Consider the following 25377-nt stretch of genomic DNA (forward strand, 5'->3'; position numbering starts at 1 on the left):
AATAACAGGAATAGTTGTGCAATATGGAAAATGTACAATTGATTGGATATCTCAAAAACTAACTTTGGTAAGTGTCAGCACAATGGAAGCTGAATTTATAGCATTGTCAGAGGCTTGTAATCATTCGATATGAATTAAACAGTTATTGAAAGATGCAAGTGTTAATGCAAGTGAAATAGTGAAAATATATGAAGATAATCAAGCTTGTTTAAAAAGAATCACAACAGAAAAGCTTAAGAATAGAACTAAGCATATTGATATGTATGTAAAAGATATGGTGTTTAAGAAAGAAATTTTAGTCTTAGAACATGTGCCAACAGAAAATATGCTACTTGATACATTTACAAAGCCATTACCAAATGAAAGACATAGAAACTTGATGGATTTGCTTGCAGTAAAGAAAATGTAAATAAAATAAATAATGTTTTTCCATGCAAATGAAATAAGAAATTTGTTTTCGGTGTGGACGGAAAAGTATAGTGTCTGAGCGGCAGTCCCTTTGGGACTGGGAAGCATATAAATAAGTAAGTAAGTAAGTAAGTAAGTAAGTAAGTAAGTAAGTAAGTAACTAAGTAAGTAAGTAAGTAAGTAAGTAAGTAAGTAAATAAATATTCATGCTTGAGCAGCGCTATGTATTTTGTCAATAGTTAATGAATCTAATCATCTCTGCTGTATGAAGTGAAGAACATCACTTACAATCATAATTAACATAGAAATCCAACAGGAATGAAGACCTCCCCCCCCCCAAAAAAAAAAATGAAGGGCATGGCAAGCACATTGGTGTTTAAATTCGCTGTCCCAAACTACATATTGCACTGGAGTAAGCAACATGACAAAAATAGTTTTCCAATCTTGAAATACCAAGATATGATTTCTCATAGTGGCTTCCAGCATTCCCTGCACACAAGTACTTCCCAACACCATGTCTCTAATTCCTTTTCTAAGTTCCATTAAAATTGCATATGATGATGCAATAAGATAACAACAAAGCAGTAAGATAAATATAGAATATATGATTAAATATTTTGTAAAAGAATGAAATGAAAAATAAAATGGTAAATATGTGAAAATGTCTGTATGGGAATAAAAATTAAAAATAGGAAAAAAAGAATGAGAATAACCAAATTTCACCAAAACTCAGAGTTTACTAGTTTTCTGTGTTTTCTTTGCAGACCTGAATGGCTGTCAGAAACATATAAATGGAAATTGTCCAGACGAGACAGTATTTTTCTATTCCCACACTAATAAATTGGAGTATTGGGGGGGGGGGGATCTTTCAACTCTAATTCTGACCATGTGTACTCTAAACATATGCCTCTTGCTAACCTATAGGGAATGCTGTTTTATCAGCAAATCCTTTGGGAATGAACATATGACTTAATAATAGCTTTTCTGATTTGAATCCAAAGATTTGAATTTTATTCTGCTCCTTCACCATGGAGTTCACTGCTCACTAACAAAACTCACAACTTAGATTGTTGCTTTTCTCTTTTTTTCTCTTGAGATATATATGCATAAACACTGATACCATTTAGAGCCACAGAGAAGAGACAAGATTATGGACAGGTAAGAACCCATAATTGTAATGCTAGGCAGTCCAAGGTTCATACTTTATCAGAAGATTGAGGCACCATTCAAGTCAGCAGTATTAAGGAAGATGCAGTAATGGCTGGGCAATAGAAGAAGTGATAATCTTATCATTTGCCTTTATGCAGAGGATGGCATTTTTATTAGTTTTATTGCTAGTACTACTTCCTCACATGGTGTGCAAGAGTGACAGGTGCAGCATCTATAATCCACACACTCCATATCACAAATACCATTATCTGGGAGACCTTATGGTTGGGGGCATTGTTTCACAGGCTGCAATTGTCTTCAAACAAATCAGTTTAACTGAACCTCCCCCATCAGCAATGCCTGGAGATTTTCTGTAAGGAGCTATACTTTTAATTATCTTTTAGAGATAGCAGTCACTGAAATAGTAATATCTGGTCCCAATATTTTACAACATAAGCTAATTACATCTGCTAACACTAAAGAGATACTCTAGAAAGTTTGGAAAGTATTCACACATTTAAATCAACATTCCCAAATCTTAGGTTCCTTCATATTTGTCTTTACTAGTTTTCTGAAAATAGGTGGGAACTGAAGCAAGGGATAGAATATAATATCTATTTAAATAGTAGAACTCTAATTTAAACATCTTCTTTTTCTTCCTGCTCAGTCCCTCAAAATGCTACTTCTTTACATACATTTTTCCCAAGATTTTCCTTTCCCTTCTGATTTCAATACTGTTTTCTGACTGGGAAATATTTATTCATAATTTGAAAAATCTTCTGGAAAACCAATCTTATTTCTTACGGAAACACAAGTAAGAAACTTTTATAGAAATGCTAAAGTGTATAAACCTAGCTATTTGCAGAACTTTAAATAGCTATACAGTACCTTTAAAAACCATTTATTCTGAGTTTTTAGTACTTTCCAGATTTCTTCAGTTCCTTATTTTAAATATAATTGAGTTCATTTATATAATCAGTACAAATAAACTATGAAAACATTCACATATATGAATGCTTTTATACCCATCCTTCTGTCTGTTACCTAATAAAGTTTCATGGATGATGTCCATATATATGTATTTATATACATCAGAGTGTGTATCTGGGAAAATGGGCATTTAGGGAAGGGAATGAAGTGTTCTGAAGCAAAACATATTCATATTCTCTCATTGTAGCCCTGTTGCTAAGAATTACCAACACATCCTGGCAATGGCATTTGCTGTAAAGGAGATAAATGAAAACCCTCAAATCTTACCCAATCTCACTTTGGGCTTCCATATTTATGACAGCTATGACAATGCTCAAAGGACTTATCAGGCTACAATGCTATTTCTCTCATCAGTGGAGAGTCTGATTCCCAACTACAGCTGCAACATCCATAATAATTTAGTATCTGTGGTTGGGGGATTGGATGCCGAAATCTCTCTTCATATCTCCACCATCTTGGATATCTATAAAATTCCACAGGTATTTTTTATAATGTGCATGAAATTTAGCATACATAAATCCTCTAACCTTTCAGTTAGGTATTTTTAATTGCTACAGAACAAAATATTGTTGAATAATTTCTTAACATCCTTTCAAGACAGTGGCTATTTTTAAAATAGAGCACAATAACTGACAGAAAGGGTTCCCCTCAAACTAAAGAAAATATATAAATTCAAGGATTGTTTTAAAAGTTTGCTATTATTAAAGATGGAGATACTGTCACACTCTAATCTCTCATTCACACGCAACTCAACTTTTTCATGCTTCATTGTTAAGGTTTGAACCTTCTAAAAATGAACTCTTATATTCAATTTTGACAACATTATTTTAAAAAAATCTGACTATATGTTTTGGACATTATATTAATAAATAATCTAAATTACTTCCTTACATGACATATTTGTTCCACACTATGCCTTACATTTGTGGACTGCAAGGTAACTAGAAACAAGAAGTGACAAAAAAGAAATAGCACTTTCTTGGGAACAAAAGGCAGGAACTTGGGAATCAAAAGAAACAGCCCTGTAAATACCCAGACAGGAAGGTTGAAAAGAACATTCTATAAGTTAGATAAAGCAACTAAAACTTAAAATAAAGCAGAAACCAAAATATTGATTTTTATTTAATCACATAAAAAATTGCACATCAGAGAAAAAGTGAAAGTAGAATGCATCTTTCTTTAGCTGCCAGTAAATATCTTCAAATTCTAGCAAAATAAGGAAGGATCCATTATCAGGAGCTCAAAAATATACAGAATCTGTCCAAATCATTTTTAATTCCAGTAAATCCAGGGGTGGGCTACCCGGGGAAAACGAAGTGGGGTAGCGAAAATGAGCTCTACCCCAGAGCATACAATTTGCACTGAAAAGTGTTGAAAGAAAATGCATAAGCCACACCCACAGTGTGGTAGTAAAAATTTTGGTAGCCCTTCACTGAGTAAATCATTTCAGAATTGCCCAATGGAGTTTAACATCATTGTGATCAATTTGAAAGAAATGTGTTCCAATGATTTCTAAATTTAAGACACCACCATTTATGACAAACTTTTGCCAGACCAATCCTTGAATACAGCTCAACTATCTGGAATCCACACAGCATTTTTGACATAAATACATTAGAAAGTGTCCAGAGATACTTTACGAGAAGAGCTCCTCTACTCTCGATAGATTATCTTACTCAACTAGACTTGAAATCCTAGGCTTAGAAAGCTTAGACATATGTCGCCTTTGGCACGACTTAAGCATAGCTCATAAAATCATCTGCTACAATGTCCTTCTGGTCAATGACTACTTCATCTTCAAGCACAACAATGCATGAGCACACACAGATACAAACTCAAATTAAGCCACTCCAAACCTGACTGTAGGAAATACGACTTTAGCAACGAAGTGGTTAATGCCTGGAACTCTCTACCTGACTCTATAGTTTCATCACCAAACCCTCAAAACTTTACCCTTAGACTGCCTACTATTGACCTCACCCACTTCCTAAGTGGTCAGTAAAAGGTGTGCATAAGTGCACCAGTGTGCCTACCATCTTATTAGTGCCCATCTCATGTATATAAACAGCATCATATCTATGTATATTACCAATACATACTTGATAAAATAAATAAATAAAAATAATGCATACACTAAATAGAGCAGGAACTGAAATAGGATTTCAACTAAACATGTTGAATGTTGCTTTATGTAAGTATTGGGAGGATTCTTAATATATTTTAGAATAGAATAGAATTTTGTTGACCAAGTGTGATTGGACACACAAGGAATTTGTCTTGATGCATATGCTCTGAATGTACATAAAAGAAAAGATATGTTCATCAAGAATCATAAGGTACACTTAATGAGCAGTCTGCATCATTAGGGTTCTATGCATTCTGTTGCTATTTTTCCCCACTTCCCTTTAGCTTATTTATGGCTCGGCTCCATTGATGAATGAAAAATCTCCAGACCTCAGTTTTTTCCAGATGGTTCCTCCAGATCCACTTCAGTATGCAGGAATTGTCTCACTGCTCCTACATTTTAGGTGGACGTGGATTGGGATCCTTACCATGGATGATGATCAAGGTGAAAAATTTATACAAACAGTGATTCCAGTTTTTTCTAAAAATGAAATTTGCTACTCTTTCATTGAAAAACTTGGCAAATTTAGTCATATAGATGGACTTTATGGTATGCTTCAGAAAGGAGCAAAAATCTATGATCAAGTCATGGGTGGTAAAGCCAATGCATTTGTGATCTATGGGGAGTCCTTCACCATGATATTTTTGAGATGGTTTCAGTATATACCAAGTTTAGAAAAGACAAATGCTACACCAAAAGGTATTGTGTGGATAATGACAGCCCAAATAGAACTGACTTCCTCCGCATTTCAACGTTCTTGGAGTACAGAAATAATCCATGGTGCCCTTTCCTTCTCAATGCCCTCTGCTTATCTACCTGTGTTTCGGTTGTTTGTTGCAAAGCAAAACCCCATCTTCAGTAGAAAGGAAAATGGATTTATCACTCAGTTTTGGCAAGATGCCTTCAACTGTGTATTCTCAGATGAGGCTGTGAGTGATGTGCCTGAAGACATTTGTACTGGGGCAGAGAATCTGAAGAGCCTTCCTGCACCTATTTTTGAAATAGACATGACTGGCCATAGCTACAGTATCTACAATGGTATTTATGCAATAGCTCATGCTTTACATGCCATATCCACATCTAAATATAAACATAGAACAATGGACAGCAGAGGAGGAGGAAAAAACCATAAACAAGATATCATAAAGGTATTACAGATGATTAATATCCTCATTTGCCAGAGCACCATGCATCTAGGTGTATTGGTAAACCTGCATCTGCATTTCACCTGCTTTCCCATCTCCTGAATATGAAATAACAGCTCACAACTTTGTCACAATATTTCCTTTCCATTGTGACTATCTGAATGCTTTACTTTGAATTCTATTGACTCCCTCTTTATAAAGTTTAGGATGTTAAAGTTATGTTAGATTATAACATAATCTAATTATGTTAGATTATAACATTAGAAAACCCACTCTTTTTTCTTCTGAATCTCTCATGGATCTGTGTTTATCTGTCTACGTCTGCTTCTTTCTGTCTCTCTGACTATGGGTTGTGTGAGTGAGTGTGTGAGTGTGTGTGTGTGTGAGAGAGAGAGAGAATAGCAGTGTTCCAATGTTTGAGGGGCTCCTATAAAAATGGGAGGGTAAACTATTTTCCAAACTACCAATAGGTAAGATGAGAAACAATGGATGGAAATTAACCAAGAAGAGAAGATAGAACTGAGGAGAAATCAAAGAGAGCAATCAATCAATGAAACAACTTTCTTTCAGAAGTTGTAGGTGCTCCATAACTTTAAAAAAGAGCCTGAAAAATCATTTATCTGAAATGTTATAGGGGCCTCTGCTTGCCTAGGTCCTTTTCATGTGAGTGTGTGTATATACACCTGTTTGTGTGTGTTTGTGTGTAACATATTTTGCTAATAATGATTAGGAGGTTCAAATCCCAGTAAGGGTGTAGCTACCTGATGAAGACAAATAAACCCAAAATATTTTTATTTATTTGTTTGTTTGTTTGTTTGTTTGTTTTGTTCAATACACAATAATACACACTGAGGGTTATGGAGGATATAATCAAGTAAAATGTATTAAAGGGGGAATAGAGGAGAAAATAAAGGAGTGAAATATGACTATGAGAGAATAGCAGAAAAAGATATAGGTATAGAAGAGAAGATATATGAGATATAGGAAAGACAATAGGACAGGGGATGATAAGCACTCTGGTGCACTTATGTACGCCCCAACTGACCTCTTAGGAACTTGGTGAGGTCAACCATGGATAGTCTAAGGGTAAAGTGTTGGGTGTTAGGGGATGATACTACAGAGTCTGGTAGTGAATTCCACGCTTCGACAACTTGATTACTAAAGTCGTAGTTTTTACAGTCAAGTATGGAGCAGTTAATATTAAGCTTGCATCTGTTGTGGGCTCTTGTGTTGTTGTGGTTGAAGCTGAAGTAGTCTTTGACAGGCAGGGCATTGCAGCATATGATCTTGTGGGCAATACTTAGATCATGTTTGAGGCGTCTTAGTTCTAAACTTTCTAGACCCAGGATTGTAAGTCTAGTTTCGTATGGTGTTCTGTTATGGGTAGAGTAGTGAAAAGCTCTTCTGATGAACTATTTCTGGACATTTTCGAGAGTATTAATGTCAGAAATGCGGTATGGGTTCCAAACAGATGAGCTATATTCTAGGATGTGTCTGGCGAAAGTTTTGTAAGCTCTGGTAAATAGTGTGAGATTGCCAGAGCAGAAGCTATGAAGGATTAGATTAACAACTCTTAAAGCCTTCTTGGCGATGTTGTTGCAATGGACTTTGGCACTTAAGTCAAAGTAGGGTGCATTGAGCCATGTTTCACAAACAATGATAATATCAAAGACTTAGGAGTCAAGGAGGAGGAATTCTGATATCTTATTGGCTATACTTCTGGCCTTTAATAATTTGCATTTGAAATTGGTTTTGTGTTGGGAGTAGGTTTTGGGTTGGTTAGAGGCAGTGAGGGATGCGCTTTCCTAGTCTTTGTTTGTGGTGTTAGGGATGCATTTTGCTTTTGTTGTTGTAGTGCTGGTTGGTAGATGTCGATTTGTTTTTATGAGATGGTCGGTTGGGAGAAGTAGGGTGGTTGGTGCTGGATGTTAGACTGGAAGTTGAAGGGAGGGTTGTGGGTCCTGGATTTGATGCATTCTGTGCGATGGTCGATGTATAAGTTGGTGTCACCCAGGTCTTGGCATCGCTTTAGTTCAGTTCTTAGTTCATGGGAGCGGATGCATTGGAGGAACGACAGGTCAGGTCTGGATCTGAGTTTGTTGTGATTGGTGCTGTTTCTGGCTATGAGATTGATGGTCTTAATGAAAAGCTGTTTTGTAGGTTCATTTTTGCTAATCACTGCAGAATCATGGTGCCACTGAGCCATCACTGTACTTGTGTTCTGGTTCATTTCTGGAGACTTCTAAAATGTCTTCTGGGGTGATTGTATGAGAGAGGTGATGTTGTTGGCGAATAATGTTACATATTTTTATTAAATCAGGTTCATCATTTTCTTCAAGGCCAAAGAGGATGGCATTCTTACATTTTTGTTCACGCTCCATTGCATCTTTGACAAGAATGGAGATGTCTGAAGAAGAGTTGGGCTGTCTTTGTGATCTAGATAGTGGCTGAGGTGGACTTGTTGGAAGTTTTGCGTTTAATAGTGCTTGGATATTTTTTTTCCATGGATAGTAGGCGTGGTTCTGTTTTCAGTGAATGATTGCTGAGTTTTGGTAACGATATCTTCAGACAGTTGAGGATTTCTAATTTTGGAGTACAGGTGATACAGAGGAAGAAAAATGAAGAGTTTTCATGAAGAAAGGTGGCTACTGGGTTAGTTATGTTTAGGCAAGAGTGGTGTGCAGGAATTTTGCAGAATTGACATTTGATGTATTTATCAAGATCGTTTATAGTGTCTTTGCATATGTTGCAACATAGAATGTTGTTTGAATCTTTTGAATGAAGATTCTGTGTTTTCTTCTTCACTGGCATAGTTGCCTCAGAGGCTTGTAGTTTTATTGTTTTATGGTATACTGAGTGGAGGGGTCTTTAGTTACCGGATGCTTTAGAGTTTGGCTAGCTCTTGAGTTGCTATGTAGATCTGAGGAAAGATGATGGGGAATCACATGGGTTGGTGCTTTGTGTCCTTAGTAATGGCAGCAGTAAAAAAGAATGTAAAAAAGTATGTGATGGAGATTTGGCTCCTAACACCTTCTGGGTGTTTGCAGAGTCGACTTATTCAGAGTTGTGGCTATAGGGAGGAATTAGATGTTTCAACAAACTCCCCTAGGGATCACACCTTCCTTATTGTTTCTTTCTGGCTGGCTGCCAAGGAGGAATGTAATGTTGTATTTCTTTCTTGTAATGTTAATTTCTTTCTTTCAGGCTGGCTGCCAGGGGGGGAGTCATGGGGGCTTCAAAGGATTCAAAGCAATGAGGTTGGGGGAAACGGCTGTTCCCTTTGCCTTTCAGAGTCCTCAGGTTTGCCAGCTGGATTTTTAACACACAGGGAATCCTTTCGCTTGGCAGGGAAACAATCGGACAGAGAGGGGATATTTCCAGGCAGGGGCTTCAGGATGGCTCCACTGCTGTTTACAGAACTCAGATGGCACTAAGGATGAAAACAGACAGGCTGAGCTCAGGCAGGCTACGTTGCAGTTCCAAGCCTCATATAGCAGCTCGGATGGGGACTGGTAAGTTAGGCTCTGCAGGGGATCCGGCTGCTGGCATTTGTTGAGTTTACTGAGGATGGTCCTGGGGTGCGCTGGGGTGGGTTTATTGGAACTGGAGGACCTGGGGAGCACTGGAGTTGATTAGGTGGGGCTTGTGATCCAGGAGTGCGCTGGGGCGGATTGAGGCTTCGTGGGTTTAATGGGCAGCAGGGTTCAATCACTTACGGTCAGTTGTCCTGCATTGTCCTGCCTTTGTCCCATAGGTTTGGGATTCCTTGTGGCTGGATGGTTTCTGCTTGTTTAGTTGGTTCTGGATATTATTAGGTCGGTTTATAGATAGTTCTAATCTGTCTAACAACTTGTTCTAACTCTAACACCGGGATAACAACTCCAACACTAAGATTTCAAAGTTTTCTACAACTTGGATTCTAGGCAACTGTCCCTATCGCCATCTTGATTGTAAAATCTATCTCCCTTCCTTTTCATTATCAGCAAAAATGTGTTACAGACATACACATAACATTATGCATAACAATATATACAATGTTAGGAAAACTGCCATCATGGGAATGAGTAATTTAATCTTCCAAAAACTATTGCATTTTTGTTTCTTTGTTTCTTTCTTTGTTTGTTTGTTTGCTCAGCTTCATTACTTTCTAAGAGGAATCTCTTTTAATAATAGTGCTGGGGATCAGATCTCCTTTGACCAAAATGGCATAGTAAGAGCTGGATTTGACATTATCAACTGGATTGCTTTCCCAAATAAATCATTTCTTCGTGTAAAAGTTGGGAAGGTGGATCACCTAGCTCCCCCGGATCAAGGTTTAACTATCAATGATGATCTCATTACATGGCACAATTTTTTCAACCAGGTAAGGTCCCATTATTTCACCTGGTTCTGAATTAATTCTGACTTTTATTCTGGGGTTCACTTTCTAGACAATGTTAGATTTGTATCAAATATTGAGTTTAATAAGTTTTATGTCAATTCATATGATGAGATCGTATTCATATCACCTTAGATGACTAACTCTGCTAATTATGTCTGGAATAAAAGTATATTATTTAATATTACATCTATTGCTTAGAATGGGTATGAAATGAAGTTGTTGTTCTACACTTGTACCTATTGGTTTAAGCTTTCTTAATATTGAAATCTTTACTTTTTAAAATTTGTCTGTACTGGCATGTACAATTAATCCTTGACTTTGTTTAGCAACTGTTCAAAGATACAATGGCAATTGGTCCCCAAACTGATAACCATTGCTTCATTCCCAAGATCACTTGAGTAAATTGTTGACATTTGACACTTGGTATTTATTTGTTTGTTTATGTATTTGATTTAGTTATTTGATTTATATATTCATTGATTTTCTGATATGTATCTTGCTTATATGGAATTCATGTTGGTTACAAAATCTTAATGTTACATGATCAGCATTTGTGAGCTTCCCAGCCTGTTTACAACCAGCAAAGTCAAATAGTAAAATTGGATTCATGTAACAATCACTTAATACTTAACAATTGAAGTTATTTGCTTAACAACTGTAGAAAAAAAATGATATGGTTCAATCTTCACAACTGCCTTACTCAGAAATAGAAATGTTCTCAATTGTGATTGTAAGTCAAGGACTATTTGTATGCAGCATTGGTCAAAACAGAGTTTTTGCTTGATACAAGTACAGTTTTTCATCGCATGCTGATATGCTGATGGTGAACTAGTGACATTTTGGCCAGTCAGGAAGTGACATGCAGCTGGATCCAGGTATTAATTAACACTTCCTTGAGTGAGGGATCATTTCCGCAGCCATTGAAGGAAGTAGTAGACCTCTCCTCAAGAAACTGTCTCTGGATCCAGCCGAATTGAAAAGCTATAGGCCAGTGTCCAACCTACCTTTTCTGGGTAAGGTTGTTGAGAAGTGGTGGCACTCCAGCTCCAGCAGTCCTTGGATGAAACTGATTATTTGGGCTCCTTTCAGTCTGGTTTCAGGACTGGTCATAGCACAGAAACTGTTTTGGTTATGCTGATGAATTATTTCTGGTGGGCCCGGGATAGGGGACATTCCTCTATCCTGGTGATCCGCAACCTCTCAGCAGCCTTCAATACCATCGACCATGGTATCCTTCTGTGATGGCTAGAAGGATTGGGAGTGGGAGGCACCATTTTATGGTGGTTCTCCTCCTATCTCTCTGGTCATTCACAGATGATATTTGTGGGGGGGCAGAGATCCATCTTTCAGCCTCTCCTTTGTGGGGTGCTGCAGGGATCTACTCTCTCCCTCCTACTATTCAACATTTACATGAAGCTGTTGGGTGAGATCATATGATGGCATGGGGTGAGGTATCATCAGTACGCTGATGATACCCAGTTATGTATCTCGACACCATGCCAATTCAGTGAAGTGGTGGGTGTGATGTGCCGGTGCCTGGAAGCTGTAAGTGTCTGGATAAGGGTCAACAGGCTTAAGCTCAACCCAGACAAGACCGAGTGGCTGTGGGCATTTCCTCCTACCATTTGATATGTCCATTCATTGTTCGGGGGGGGGGGGGAGAGAAACATTGAACCCCTCAGATAGGGTCCACAACTTGAGTGTCCTCCTGGACCCACAGCTGTGCCTTGATCACTACCTCTTGGCTATGGCCAGTGGGACCTTTGACCAAGTTCGCCTGGTTACCAGTTGCATCGCTATCTGGACCAGGAGGCTCTACATCCAGTCACTCAGGCTCTTATTACCACCCGTCTTGAATATTGCAATGCGCTCTACATGAGGCTACCCTTGAAGAGTGTTTGGAGATTCCAAATTGTCCAGAATGCAACCACACGAGCTGTCATGGGAGTACCTTGGTACACTCATATAACACCTATACTCCACAAGCTGTACTTGTTTTCTATTAGTTCTCTGGGCACAATTCAAGGTGTTGGTTATTACCTATAAAGCCCTATATGTCTCAGGGCCAGACTATTTACAGGACTGTCTCTTGCTGCATACCTCCCAGAGATCTATAAGAGCACACAGAGTTGGCCTCCTCCAGGTCCCATTGACTAAGCAATGTAGGTTGGTGAGGCTGTGGGGGAGGGCCTTCTCTGTTGCCACCCTGACTCTATGGAATCAACTCCCTCTTGATGTCTGTATTGCTCCCACCCTACTGTCCTTCCATAAGGCAATGAAGACATGGCTTTGCCAGCAGGCCTGGGGACCATGATTTAACAACTATCATGGGCAAATTGTATGAATGGAATGCATGCATGTTGACTGGTTAGTTTAACTATGGGTTTTAATCAAGGTTTTATAGTTTATATTGTACATTTGACTTCTTTTTATTGTTTTTGTATTTTATATTGTTGTAAGCCACCCTGAGTCCTTTGGGATTGGGTAGCATAGAAGTCTAAATAGATAGATAGATAGATAGATAGATAGATAGATAGATAGATAGATAGATAGATAGATAGATAGACATGAATGAATGAATAAATAAATAAATTCTTTGCAGGATATGAATTCTAATTGAGAGCTTACATAGATCAAGTGACTGTCCAAATAAGAAATAATCTTTGTAAATAAAAAATAATTGTCACTCATGTGGCCTTTATTGACTATATAAATCTAGGAATTGTAATACCTATATCATTATTCCTAACCCAGATAATACTGGCCAAGGAAGTTGGGTGTGAATTAGAACCCCAATGAAGTAATAGAATCAAGTTTTAATCATAGCCCAATTTTTAAATTAAATTACCAGATTAAAAAGATTGAAGAGGTTAGGACATAATAAATAATACTAGATGCATGTGGTTTGAATTAAATGAGCTTGCTATTAAAGGGATCAACTTTTACCAACTGTTATTATACAAACCCTAAATAATATAGCAAAGTATATCTGATACCATTTTTCAGTGTTGATACCCAGATCTTCAGATTAACATAGTTAACTTCAGAAGTGACCATTGGGAGAAATATTAAAATAAGAAGACATCCATTAGTATCAGTTGTAAAAATTAAAGCTGTCTGCCAGTATATGATAAAGTATTTGGATGTTTTTAGTTCTTTGTCCAAAAATAAAGTAAGCACCTGCAATGTGGTAGCCTCTTCTATTTCTACTATAGCACTGTTTTGTTTCCACTTTTTGGAATACAATATTTTATTGCCTCTTAAAGGTTTGACCAGTTGTTGCTTGAGAAATGGAAGTTAACTCTTGTGTGCAAGACAATATTTTTGTCAGAGAGCCATTTTATTTGTTATAGCCTTTTCTGCTTAATAGGGAGGGGGATTAATTAATAGTGAGGGGGATTTCTTAAAGTATATTAATGGATAAACATAAGCAAAAGTGTTATGGATCAGAAAAAAGTTAATGTGTGCATTAAATGTTGAGAAATATATATGCCTTTTTCAGACTATTGTTATCCTCTTTCATTCCTAGGTACAGCCTATTTCTATCTGTACTGAGAGATGTTATCCAGGTTTCAACAAGAAAGTCAAGGAGGGGCAGCCATTTTGCTGCTATGATTGCATTCCATGCCCAGATGGGAGCATTTCTACTGAGAACGGTAAAAAAGTAATAATAACCATTTGGTCTTGACTACCTGAAATAAATGTGCATAAAATTGAAGTACATGTAGTCTTCAATTTGTGATCGCAACTTAAAATCCTCAATTTACGAGCCACAAATTTCTGCTGCTAAGCAAGACAATTGTTACATGAGTTTTGCCCAATGTTACGATCTTTTTTGCCACAATTGTTAAATGAATTATTGCAGTTAAGTCAGTTACAAGGTTGTTTAATAAATCTAACTTCTCTATTGGCTTTGCTTGTTAGAATACTACAAAAGCTGATAACATGATCTCAGGATACTGCAACTGCCATGAATGCATGCCAGTTGCCAAGGATTTGGTTTTGATTATGTGACCACAAGGATGCTGCAATGGTTGTGAGTTAGTTTTCTCAATGCTGTTGCAACTTTTAATAGTCACCAAACAAATGTTTGTAAATCAACGACTACCTGTATACTATGTCTTGAATTACTCCAGGTAGTAGGAAGCTGTGATATTCAATTCAATTCAATTTATTAGATTTGTATGCTGCCCCTCTCCAAAGACTCGGGGCGGCTCACAACAACAATAAAAACAGTATAACAATGGAACAAATCTAATAATAAAATTACATTAAAAAACCCCAACAGTTTAAAAACCATACAATACATACATACCAAACATAAAATATAAGAAAGCCTGGGGGAGATGTCTTAATTCCCCCATGCCTGGCGATATAGGTGGGTCTTGAGTAACTTGTGAAAGACAAGGAGGTTGGGGGCCGTTCTAATCTCTGGGGGAAATTGATTCCAGAAGGCCAGGGCCGCCACAGAGAAAGCTCTTCCCCTGGGGCCTGCCAAACGACATTGTTTGGTCGACGGGACCCGGAGAAGGCCAACTCTGTGGGACCTTATCGGCCTCTGGGATTCGTGCGATAGAAGGCGGTTCCGGAGGTATTCTGGTCCAATGCCATGAAGAGCTTTAGTCTTCTATTCGCTGAATAGCTGCTTAGCCCCCTTGCTATCTTTTTGTTCCATTTTTTTAACTTAAAAAAGGCCTAAAGTTTCACTTCAGCAATGTAACTCACCAATTTCAGTTTCAATTCTTCTCTTCAGCACTTAATCTTCAATCTTCTATCTCAGGTGACTTGCAATCTTTAAAAACTATCCAGCCAGTTGCAGCCTCTGCAGCTAGGACGATGAATCATTTCCCAGTGCTGCTGGTTGGGAGCTCTTTTTTAGCTCCCTGGGGCATTTGCCATCCCTCCCAGGAAACCTGACAGTGTCTCCCTTCTTCACCACCCCTCCGGGATGGTTCCAACCTAGTTCTGACTCAACCAGGTCCCTCAAGCAGCATGATTATCAGAATCCCCTGCAGAGCATGGGGAACTCAGTGTCGCCACAGTGTTTGGCCATGCCCCCCTTCTTCTGGAAATATTTCTTTGAATGTATTGTTGATATAAGGTACATTCATATCTTGTCTTACAAACTTAATTGGTTCCGGGATGAGGTTCTTAAGGTGGCGGGGTGGCGCAGCAGGTAGAGTGCTGTACTGCAGGCCACTGAAGCTGACTTGTAGATCTGAAGGTCAGCGGTTCAAATCTCATCACCGGCTCAAGGTTGACTCAGTCTTCCATCCTTCCGAGGTGGGTAAAATGAGGACCCGGATTGTGGGGGCAATAGCCTAGCTCTGTTTAAAAAGTGCTATTGCTAACATGTTGTAAGCCGCTCTGAGTCTGAGGAGAAGGGCGGCATAAAAATTGAATAAATTGAATTGAATTGAATTGAAAAGTTTGTAAGACGAAACAATGTTTCCCATAGGAATCAATGGAAAAGTGATTAATGCATGCAAGCCCAAAATTCACCCCTTTTGCCAGCCGAAGCACCTGTTTTTGCACTGCTGGGATTCTCCTGAGGCTCCCCTCCATGGGAAACCCCACCTCCAGACTTCTGTGTTTTTGCAATGCTGCAGGGGAATCCCAGCAGGGGAATCTCAGCATCACAAAAATGAGTGCTTCGCTGGCAATGGAAGGGATCATCAGTGAAATCACAGCATCGCAAAAACACCTCTGGGTTTTTACGATGCTGTGATTTAACAGAGGCTCCCCTCACTGGGAAACCCCACCTCCAGACTTCCATTGCCAGCGAAGCGCCCGTTTTTGCACTGCTGGGATTCCCCTGCTGAGATTATCCTGCAGCATCACGAAAACACGGAAGGCCGGAGGTGGGGTTTCGCATGGAGGGGAGCCTCAGGGGAATCCAAGCAGTGCAAAAACAGGTGCTTCACTGGCAATGGAAGTCCGGAGGCGGGGCATCCCAGCGGTGGTGGTGGGTTTGTAAGGTGAAAATGGTTTGTAAGAAGAGGCAAAAAAATCTTAAACCCCGGGTTTGTATCTCAAAAAGTTTGTATGACGAGGCATTTGTAAGATGAGGTATCATTGTATTGTTTACATACTGGACCCATATTTATTTGGGTTTATTTCCATGGGAATTTCTAGACATTGCATTATGAACTCTATCAGGAGCCTTGAGAATGGTGATCTCATGTGTGTACCTCCAATTTGTTGGCATATATATTCATCAAACTGAAAATAGGTGGTGAGGCAAAGGTTGATGAAATTCCTGATTCTTTGTATTAATATCTTAGTGAATTTGGTGTATTTGGACACATGAAACAATCAAAGGAATAAATTCATCAGTAGAAGAAATGTCAGCAAATTAGAAACACAAGTCTATAATAAAATCAGCTACACTAATCAAATGCTTCACTACTAAAATTACGATCCTAAACTATCAAAACACAAGCTGTGCAAGAACATTGTTTAAATTAGTATAAACACACTATAGCAACCCAGAAAAAAAGAAACAGAGCCTTTCTACAGCTTTTATATATAAAAAAACTCTGCCTGACCATTTAACACAACACAGTCAATACAATCTGTGAAAAAAGATAACACTGTTATACTTGAAAACATTTCAAAATCAACCAATTGACTATTTCACCCACATGGCATCATGGTAGTACCTGAGCAAACTAAACCCCACCGAAACATCTTAAGTAAACCAAAAGATCCAATAGACTAAGAAAAGAAAACAGGAGATATCTCCAACATACCATGTAAGACAATCCTATGTAGAACAGATGGGCAGAAGACTAGCAGAGCATATCCTTGAACATCAACTAGAAATCAAAAGACATAATGAAAATTCCTTAATTACATAACACATGGACAGACTTCAATCTAGTTTTAATTTGGAAACCATGAACATCATAGAGCAAGCTAAGTGCCAGAGCAAGCTAAATCCAAAAATGATAGAAAAATTGCTGGAATTCTGACATTCAGACAAATCAGCCATTAACAGCAGTGGCGGGTTGCACTTACCCACATACCGGTGCACTGCACATGCATCCTCCTGATTCACCGAAATCACCCAAATCTTGCATGCCCGAATGTCCTCTTGTGAGTTTTTGCTTCTATGCATGCAAAGGAAGCAAAAAAGGCCCAAAAATTCTGTAAAAAGATAGCGCCACCTAACAGACTGGCAAAGATGGCACTGGAGCGGTCATGCATACATTGCACAATCTGGCAGCCACGACCAGAATGGAGTCCCCTAGCACAACAGTAGGAACTTACCATTGATTAACAGGCAGATAAACATACATAACATCTGTTCTGTGATACTTAGATTGCAGCTGTGAGGTAATTCACAGTCCTTCTTTCACAAAGTGAAACACACTTTGTTCTGGTTTAGTTTCAAAGCGGGGAAAAATCAGCACACAAAAAGTCAAAGTCAGTAAAGCAGTCACGAAACACAACGATCAGATAATTCTCCACAATGGCCAAACCCACAGGCTGCTATTTATAGCAGCCTCACTAATTACCACAGCCCCACCCAACCACAGGTGGCCTCATTTCCTTTGATAATAATCTCTCAGTTGTTGTTGCCTATGCATCGCTCTCCGCATGCGTGGCTGTATCATTAACTCTTGTTCTGAATCCAAGGAGGAGCTAGATAATTGATCTCCTTCTGAGCTGTCTGCCACATTCTTCTCCTCCCTGTCACTCATGTCTTCTTGGTCAGAGGAGTCTTCATCATCAGATTCCACTGGGGGCAAAACAGGCCTGCAGTATGTGGATGTCTCCCCCACATCCACAGTCCTTGGGGCAGGAGCTGGGCCAGAGCTAACCACAACAACATCTATGTATTATTTCAAAGGGTACTATCAAAAAGCTAAAAGATCACACCTTCTCCATGCTATCAATCAACACTCAGAAGTGATTAACATCAACAATAATGCTACACCAACAATTAAGCAGTAAACAATATGCCAAACAAGGAACTTTGAGAATCAAACAATAATCAACATCGCTGTAGTATTGCAGCTGTAACCTAGTTTAGTAATAAAATGTCTTCAAGAAAAAAACCAAGTTCAGAGAGCACCAAGGACCTCACAGTTCAACCTGAGCTACAAATATTCCTTTCTGTCAGTATCATTATTTTTCTGAACTCCCTATCCATGGCTTCTGTTCATAACTAATGTCCAGCTGTGTATCTAATATCTGGAATTGTCAAGGTGTTAATTGGTTTGATGGTTTTTCTTTCACTGAAATTGAACAGTTTCACTCTTCTGATATTGTTGAAATATGGCTATGCTTCTACTCTTCATGTACAAAGATTGTTAATTTTAAATAAACTCAAAAGGTAAAAAAGTAAGTTGTTCAAAACTTATCAAAAATCAATGAGCTTGGAAACTTTCTATAAACCTAATTTTTATTTTAGAAGTTGATTTATTACTATAAGACACCATTCACATTAATGACATGCTTGCAAAATAAACATAAAATCTTTTCTTCTTCTTTTAGACAAAAATGAATGCTTTAGATGCAAAGATGACTATTATCCAAATATAAAAAAAGACTTATGTGTTCCAAAAATGGTCAGTTTCTTGACTTACAAAGAACCTTTAGGGTTGAGTTTAGCCTGTCTTGCACACTCTTCTTCCCTAGTCACAGTTCTGGTACTAGGAATATTTGTAAAGAACCATAACACTCCCATCGTCATAGCCAACAACCGGGATCTGACCTACATTCTCCTCATCTCTCTCCTGTTCTGCTTCCTTTCTGCACTACTATTCATTGGCCAGCCTGGAAAAGCAACCTGCCTTTTGCAAAAAACTACTTTTGGAATGGTTTTCTCAGTGGCTGTTTCCTCTATCTTGGCAAAAACCATCACAGTGATTCTAGCATTTATGGCTACCAAACCAGGTTCCAGAATGAGGAAATGGGTGGGGAAGACATTAACCAATTCCATTGTTGTTTCCTGCTCCCTGATCCAAGCTAGCATCTGTACTTTATGGCTGTTAATGGCTCCCCCTTTCCCAGATGTTGATATGGTCTCAGTGCCTGAAGAAATTATACTACAATGTAATGACGGCTCTGTGACTATGTTTTATTGTGTCCTTGGCTACATGGGTTTCCTGGCTCTTATCAGCTTCACAACAGCTTTCCTTGCTAGGAAGTTACCAGACAGTTTCAATGAAGCCAAGTTCATCACCTTCAGCATGCTGGTTTTTTGCAGTGTTTGGTTATCTTTTGTCCCAGCATACCTGAGCTCTAAAGGAAAATTCATGGTGGCTGTGGAGATCTTTTCTATCTTAGCCTCTGGTGCTGGGCTTCTAATTTGCATCTTTTCCCCAAAATGCTATGTCATTTTGTTGCGACCAGAATTGAATAACAGGGAACAATTAATGAGAAGAAAAGAATGATAAAAATAATTTGTTCACCGAAACTCTGATTTTTATGTCTATATTATTAAATTTAAGCTGTGGACCAGCTCTCTAAAATGATCTAGGAATGGACCAAGATTAAAGAGAAAAGGCTGATAATGCTGTAATATCTGTTAAATTGTAATGCTTTTCCTGGTCCCTATTGTAGTATTCTTGGGCAGTCTCCTCCTTTTCTGTCTTAGTTCATGTATGGTTCTAAAAACACCAAATAAATATACAATAAACTAAGATAGTAAAAAACAAAGTATTTGTTTTAAACATATTTTGGAGTTCTAACATTGTCTAAAAAAGAAAAAAATAGGCAGTCACTCCTGGTTAGTATTGGAATGATAGGCTCACCAACTACTCTATTAGAAACATCAGAAATGAGAGTACACTGCAAAGTGCAAAAGAAAAGATAATTATTTGTTTGTTTGTTTGTTTGTTTGTTTGTTTGTTCGTTCGTTCGTTCATTCATTCATTCATTCATTCATTCATTCATTCATTTATTGGATTTATATGCCGCCCCTCTCCGCAGACTCGGGACGGCTAACAACAATAATAAAACAGTATATACAGTGATCCCTCGAGTTTCACGATCTCGATCTTTGCGAAACGCTATATCGCGATTTTTCCACCCGATGACGTCACTCCCTTCCTTTTTCATCTTTCTTTCTCTCTCTCTTTCTCTATCTTGCTTCTTCCTCTCTCACACTCTCTTCCTCCCTCTCTCATCTCTTTCTTTCCTTCTCTCTCTTTCTCTATCTCTCCCCCTCTTGCTCTCGAGCGGCGGGCGGCACCCAGGGAAGGTTCCTTCGGCCGCCCAGCAGCTGATCTGCTCGGCAGCGCAGTAGCAGCGAGGAGCCGAAGATGGGGTTTCCCCTTTGCGTGGGCAACGGGGAAACCCCATCTTCGGCTCCTCGCTGCTACTGCGCTGCCGAGCAGATCAGCTGCTGGGTGGCCGAAGGAACCTTCCCTGGGTCTTCAACTCCCAGAATTCCCCGCCGCCCACGCAAAGGGGAAACCCCAATCGTGCACCGAGCGCCGGACAAGCGGCGGCCGGACAAGCGGCGGAAAAGCGGCAGGCGGAAAAGCGGCGGGTGGAAAAGCGTTGGACAAGCGGCAGGCGGAAAAGTGGCGGGCGGAAAAGCGGTGGGCGGAAAAGCGGCAGAAAAGCGGCGGGCAGGAAAGCGGCGGGTGGAAAAGCGGCGGACAAGCGGCGGGAGGACAAGCGGCGGACAAGCGGCGGGAGGACAAGCGGCGGACAAGCGGCGGGAGGACAAGCGGCGGGCGGACAAGCGGCGGGCAGACAAGCGGCGGGCGGAAAAGCGGCGGGCGGAAAAGCGGCAGGCGGAAAAGCGGCGGGCAGGGGGGCAGGCAGGCAGCTCCTCAGCTGCTGGGCGGCGGAAGGAACCTTCCCTGGGTCTTCCCAGGTGCGGAAGTAAAAACACCATCTGCGCATGCGCGGCCATGGAAAAAGGGGCGCGCATGCGCAGATGGTGTTTTTACTTCCGCACCACTACATCCCGAAAAATCGATTATCGCGAGGGGTCTTGGAACGGAACCCTCGCGATAATAGAGGGATCACTGTAATAATAATCCAATGCTAAAAACAGTTAAAAACCCAGTATTATAAGAACCAAACATACATACAGACATACCATGCATAAAATTGTAAAGGCGTAGGGGGAAAGAGTGTATCTCAATTCCCCCTTGCCTGGCGGCAGAGGTGGGTTTTAAGCAGCTTACAAAAGGCAAGGAGGGTGGGGGCAATTCTGATCTCTGGGGGAGTTGGTACCAGAGGGCCGGGGCCGCCACAGAGAAGACTCTTCCCCTGGGTTCCACCAAGCAACATTGTTTAGTTGATGGGACCTGGAGAAGACCCAGTCTGTGGGACCTAACTGGTCGCTGGGATTCGTGCAGCAGAAGGCGGTCCCTGAGATAATCTGGTCCAGTGCCATGAAGGGCTTTATAGGTCATAACCAACACTTTGAATTGCGACCGGAAACTGATCGGCAACCAATGCAGACTGTGGAGTGTTGGTGTAACATGGGCATATTTGGGAAAGCCCATGATTGCTCTCGCAGCTGCATTCTGCACGATCTGAAGTTTCCGAACACTTTTCAAAGGTAGCCCCATGTAGAGTGCATTACAGTAGTCGAGCCTCGAGGTGATGAGGGCATGAGTGACTGTGAGCAGTGACTCCCGGTCCAAATAGGGTCGCAACTGGTGCACCTGGCCCCTCGCCACAGCTGAAAGATGTTTCACTCATGTGAACTGTGGATCGAGGAGGACACCCAAGTTGCGAACCCTCTCTGAGGGGGTCAATGATTTTCCCCCCAGGGTAATGGATGGACAGATGAAATTGTCCTTGGGAGGTAAGACCCACAGCCACTCCGGCTTGTCTGGGTTGAGTTTGAGTTTTTTGACACCTATGCAGGCCCCAACAGCCTCCAGGCATCGGCACATCACTTCCACTGCTTCGTTGACTGGACATGGGGTGGAGATGTATAACTGGGTATCATTAGCATATTGATGATACCTCACCCATGCCCTTGGGAGATCATCAAATCATCAACAAATCACCAGGACCAGATGGACTGCATCCCAGAGTCCTAAAGGAGCTAGCTGATGTCATCACTGAACCTCTGTACCACATCTTTCAAAAATCTTTGATCACAGAAGACCTACCAGATGATTGGAAATGAGTGGAGATTAGCAGCACTTTCTCAAATTTGCGTATATATTTTAATTATGCATGTTCAATTTTTTAAAAAAATATTTAACAGAGGAAGTCTATGATATATTCACAGCTGATAGCACACTGAAAAAGAAATAGTTGCAGAAGTGAATGACAACCCACTCTCCTAAGACTGGACTGGCTGACCTCCAACGCTCCTTCCAACTCTGTTATTTTATGTTCTATCTCCCTATTGTGGCCAAGAATAATATATTTCAGTTTTGTTTGTTTGTTTGTTTACATTTAAATGACTGCCCTCTTGCTATGCATATCTTCACAATTCAGAAAGCAAGATAAAGCCAATCATAAGAGAACAAAACTATTTTAAATAACCCAAAAACAATATCTGCTGGTACTTTGGTATAAACATTCCTAACTTCCTTTTCCAAATGAAGGAAACACATCAACACATATCCCATCTGTCTACCAACATTTGTGATGTGGCCCTCAACCTTCTCACAGATGTCCTTCAAAGGTCAAAAAAATGATTTTGAAATAGGCCAAAATAGCCTTTCCTATCTGAAAAGAAAATATTTGCTGAGCTGTAAGAAACACAGCAGCTCTAGCAATTCTATAGGGAATCAAGCTTTGTCTTAATAATCATGTTCCTATTCGGGAGTCTAAATAACTACATTTAATTCTTCCCTCTTTCCAAATCTCTGTGGATTTCACTGCCGTATTACAAAAATTCTAATTGTGAGATAATTGCTTCTTCACCTTTGAAATAGATGGAGATATATATGTATATATACAAATAATAATATCATTTAGAGGGGGGAGGGAGAGTATGGTCAGGTAAGATCAACTGTATCTATACAGAACAGTCAAAGGCTCAGATTTTTCTACCAGGTCTAAGTCTTTCAAGTGAAGCAGCATAAACTCACAGGAATGTTAATAGCTATGCCTTAGGATAAAAAACCTCACACAATCCTTGACTAATGCCTTTGTTCTGAGAATGGCAATTTTATTGGTTCTATTACTAGCATGGCTTCCTCATATGGTGTGCAAGACTGACAGGTGCAACCTCAGTAATCCACACTCACCATATCACAAGTACCATCAGCTAGGAGATCTTATGATAGGTGCCATTGTTTTTCAAGCTACCATTCACACCCAGAAAATCGACTTCATTCATTTCCCCCCACCAGCAGAGTCCGGCAATTTTGTGTAAGAATTAAATCAATGCTTGCTAATACTTCCTGGCTTTTGATCTCTGGAATAATCAAATGTGGCACTGCCATATAAAATAATGCCTAATTAGCTTGAGAGATGCTTAGGAAAGCTGTTTTTCTGAACAAAAAGGAAAATGAAGGACAATAGGATAATATATATTCCAATACTGAAAACAGAATTCTTCAAACTAAGAGCCATCCAGTCTCATTTCCAGAATTCTCAACAAAGCCCATTTTGATTTAGGAATGCTAGGAAATGCAATTTATGTAGCTCCCATATTGAGGGGGACTAGTCTAAAGCTGTTTAACTGTTCTATGCTCCTCTTTTCAAAGCTTTCTCCTACCAATTCTCTCATTAGGGCAGTTACTCTCCTCTTCATGCTTTGGACTTTGTCTACTCACCTATGTCTTCTAGTTACAATTGTCCATATAATTTCCCTCGTTTCTGTTTTTTTAAAAAAATGATGAAATTAAAATTTTACTTATACCTTGAGAGAAAATCCATTTCTCATATCCTGTATTATCCTTAATAAAAGATTGTAAATTTTATTACTTTGATGTAACACTGTCTTTAAACTTGCCTTAGTGTGTAAAATTGACACAAAGGTTCCTAAAACCTAGCCAGATAGGGACATTGCTTTATCACTCCTCAGAGGACACCACCACTTAGATCATTGCCAGTTTTTCCTATAATGACATGTATTGAATTTATAGTAGCATTTTTCTAATGGAATGCACTTTCATGTATACTTCAACTTCTACCATTTCCTTTCTGCAACGTTCTACTGTTTGGTGAGTTGAAACCCAGAGCTGAAATTCATCACTTTAGTGCCTGTCTGGGGAAGGTTGAGCTATAATTGTTACGATTAATTAGAATTATGTTCCAAATATTGTGCTTTATCCCTGTTTTCTTTTTGGAAAACATTATGTGATAACTTAGAGATTTAATCATCTTTCATAATAAAATCACACATGTGAGAGATATTTGTAGAGATATAAAACAGCAGTTTGAGCGCCTATCCCTGCAAATGCCACTATTGTTGAATTGTGAACTCTTTTCAGACTTCTCTATCTCTGACTTATATTTTTTTCCTTCAGCAACTTCTTATGCTACTCTCAATGCTGTCCATTTAAAATATTTTGAAAGAATACTTTCTATAGGACCACATTCATTACTTACATTTTTTATATTTAAACTGATAAGTTGATATTTGTGATCCCAAACTATGCTTTTTTTCATTATTACAATATTGAAATATAAATTGCTTGGTAATCAGGTTTCATGAAGGTTCTCAGTGTTGCATGATTGAGGGCACCACTATGTATGTCCATGTTAAATATATATGTTGAACTATGCTGAATCACAGTGTTAATTTTGAGTTGCCATATTTCAAAAAGACCTATTCCCAGAAATGGGGATTCCTGTATCATGAATTTAAACAATTAGTTTGTTTAGCAATATTCAACTTTTTAAGTAGGTAAATTTATTAGGCATAACTCCAAATCTATCAATATATTAATGATATATTAGATTTTTTACAAATTCTTTACAAAATTATGTACACTGGTTAAAATTGCAAATTAAGTTACAAAATGACAATTTTCGACAAATATATTTTAAATGTGCATTTTTTACAAACCTTCAGAGAATGTATGCATGGTTTTTTTAAACTCCAACTTCTTAGTAATATGATAATGGGTGACCAAATCTTAAGATAAAAATCTCAGAGAATCCAAATTAATATTTGCCCCTTACTAATTAAGATGGGAGAGGATCTGTCATTTCATACTGTACATATTTGAACTTCAAAGTCAAAATGCTGCAAAGTTTACACTGATATGAAAGCCACTTCACTGCATCTT

General features: G+C 39.1%; 1 protein-coding gene across 1 annotated transcript; it reads left to right on the plus strand.

The window, feature by feature from the left end:
• Nucleotides 1-5307: 5307 nt before the first annotated feature.
• Nucleotides 5308-23409, plus strand: LOC139154112 (vomeronasal type-2 receptor 26-like). The gene is made up of 6 exons (XM_070728541.1): nt 5308-5820; nt 9953-10180; nt 13728-13854; nt 18701-19592; nt 21813-21831; nt 23326-23409. The coding sequence occupies exons 1-6, from the start codon at nt 5308-5310 to the stop codon at nt 23407-23409; spliced, it is 1863 nt and encodes a 620-aa protein (XP_070584642.1).
• The last annotated feature ends 1968 nt before the right edge of the window (nt 23410-25377 follow it).

Source organism: Erythrolamprus reginae, chromosome Z (assembly GCF_031021105.1).
Source record: "Erythrolamprus reginae isolate rEryReg1 chromosome Z, rEryReg1.hap1, whole genome shotgun sequence".
NCBI classification, from domain to species: Eukaryota; Metazoa; Chordata; class Lepidosauria; order Squamata; family Dipsadidae; genus Erythrolamprus; species Erythrolamprus reginae.

Bases quoted from the DNA above. Each gene is read 5' to 3' on its own strand.
- LOC139154112 (XM_070728541.1), top strand. From the start codon at position 5,308: ATGATATTTTTGAGATGGTTTCAGTATATACCAAGTTTAGAAAAGACA. The intron at 10,181-13,727 runs GTAAGGTCCCAT...TTTCATTCCTAG, and splicing joins GGCACAATTTTTTCAACCAG to GTACAGCCTATTTCTATCTG. The intron at 13,855-18,700 runs GTAAAAAAGTAA...TTCTTCTTTTAG, and splicing joins GAGCATTTCTACTGAGAACG to ACAAAAATGAATGCTTTAGA.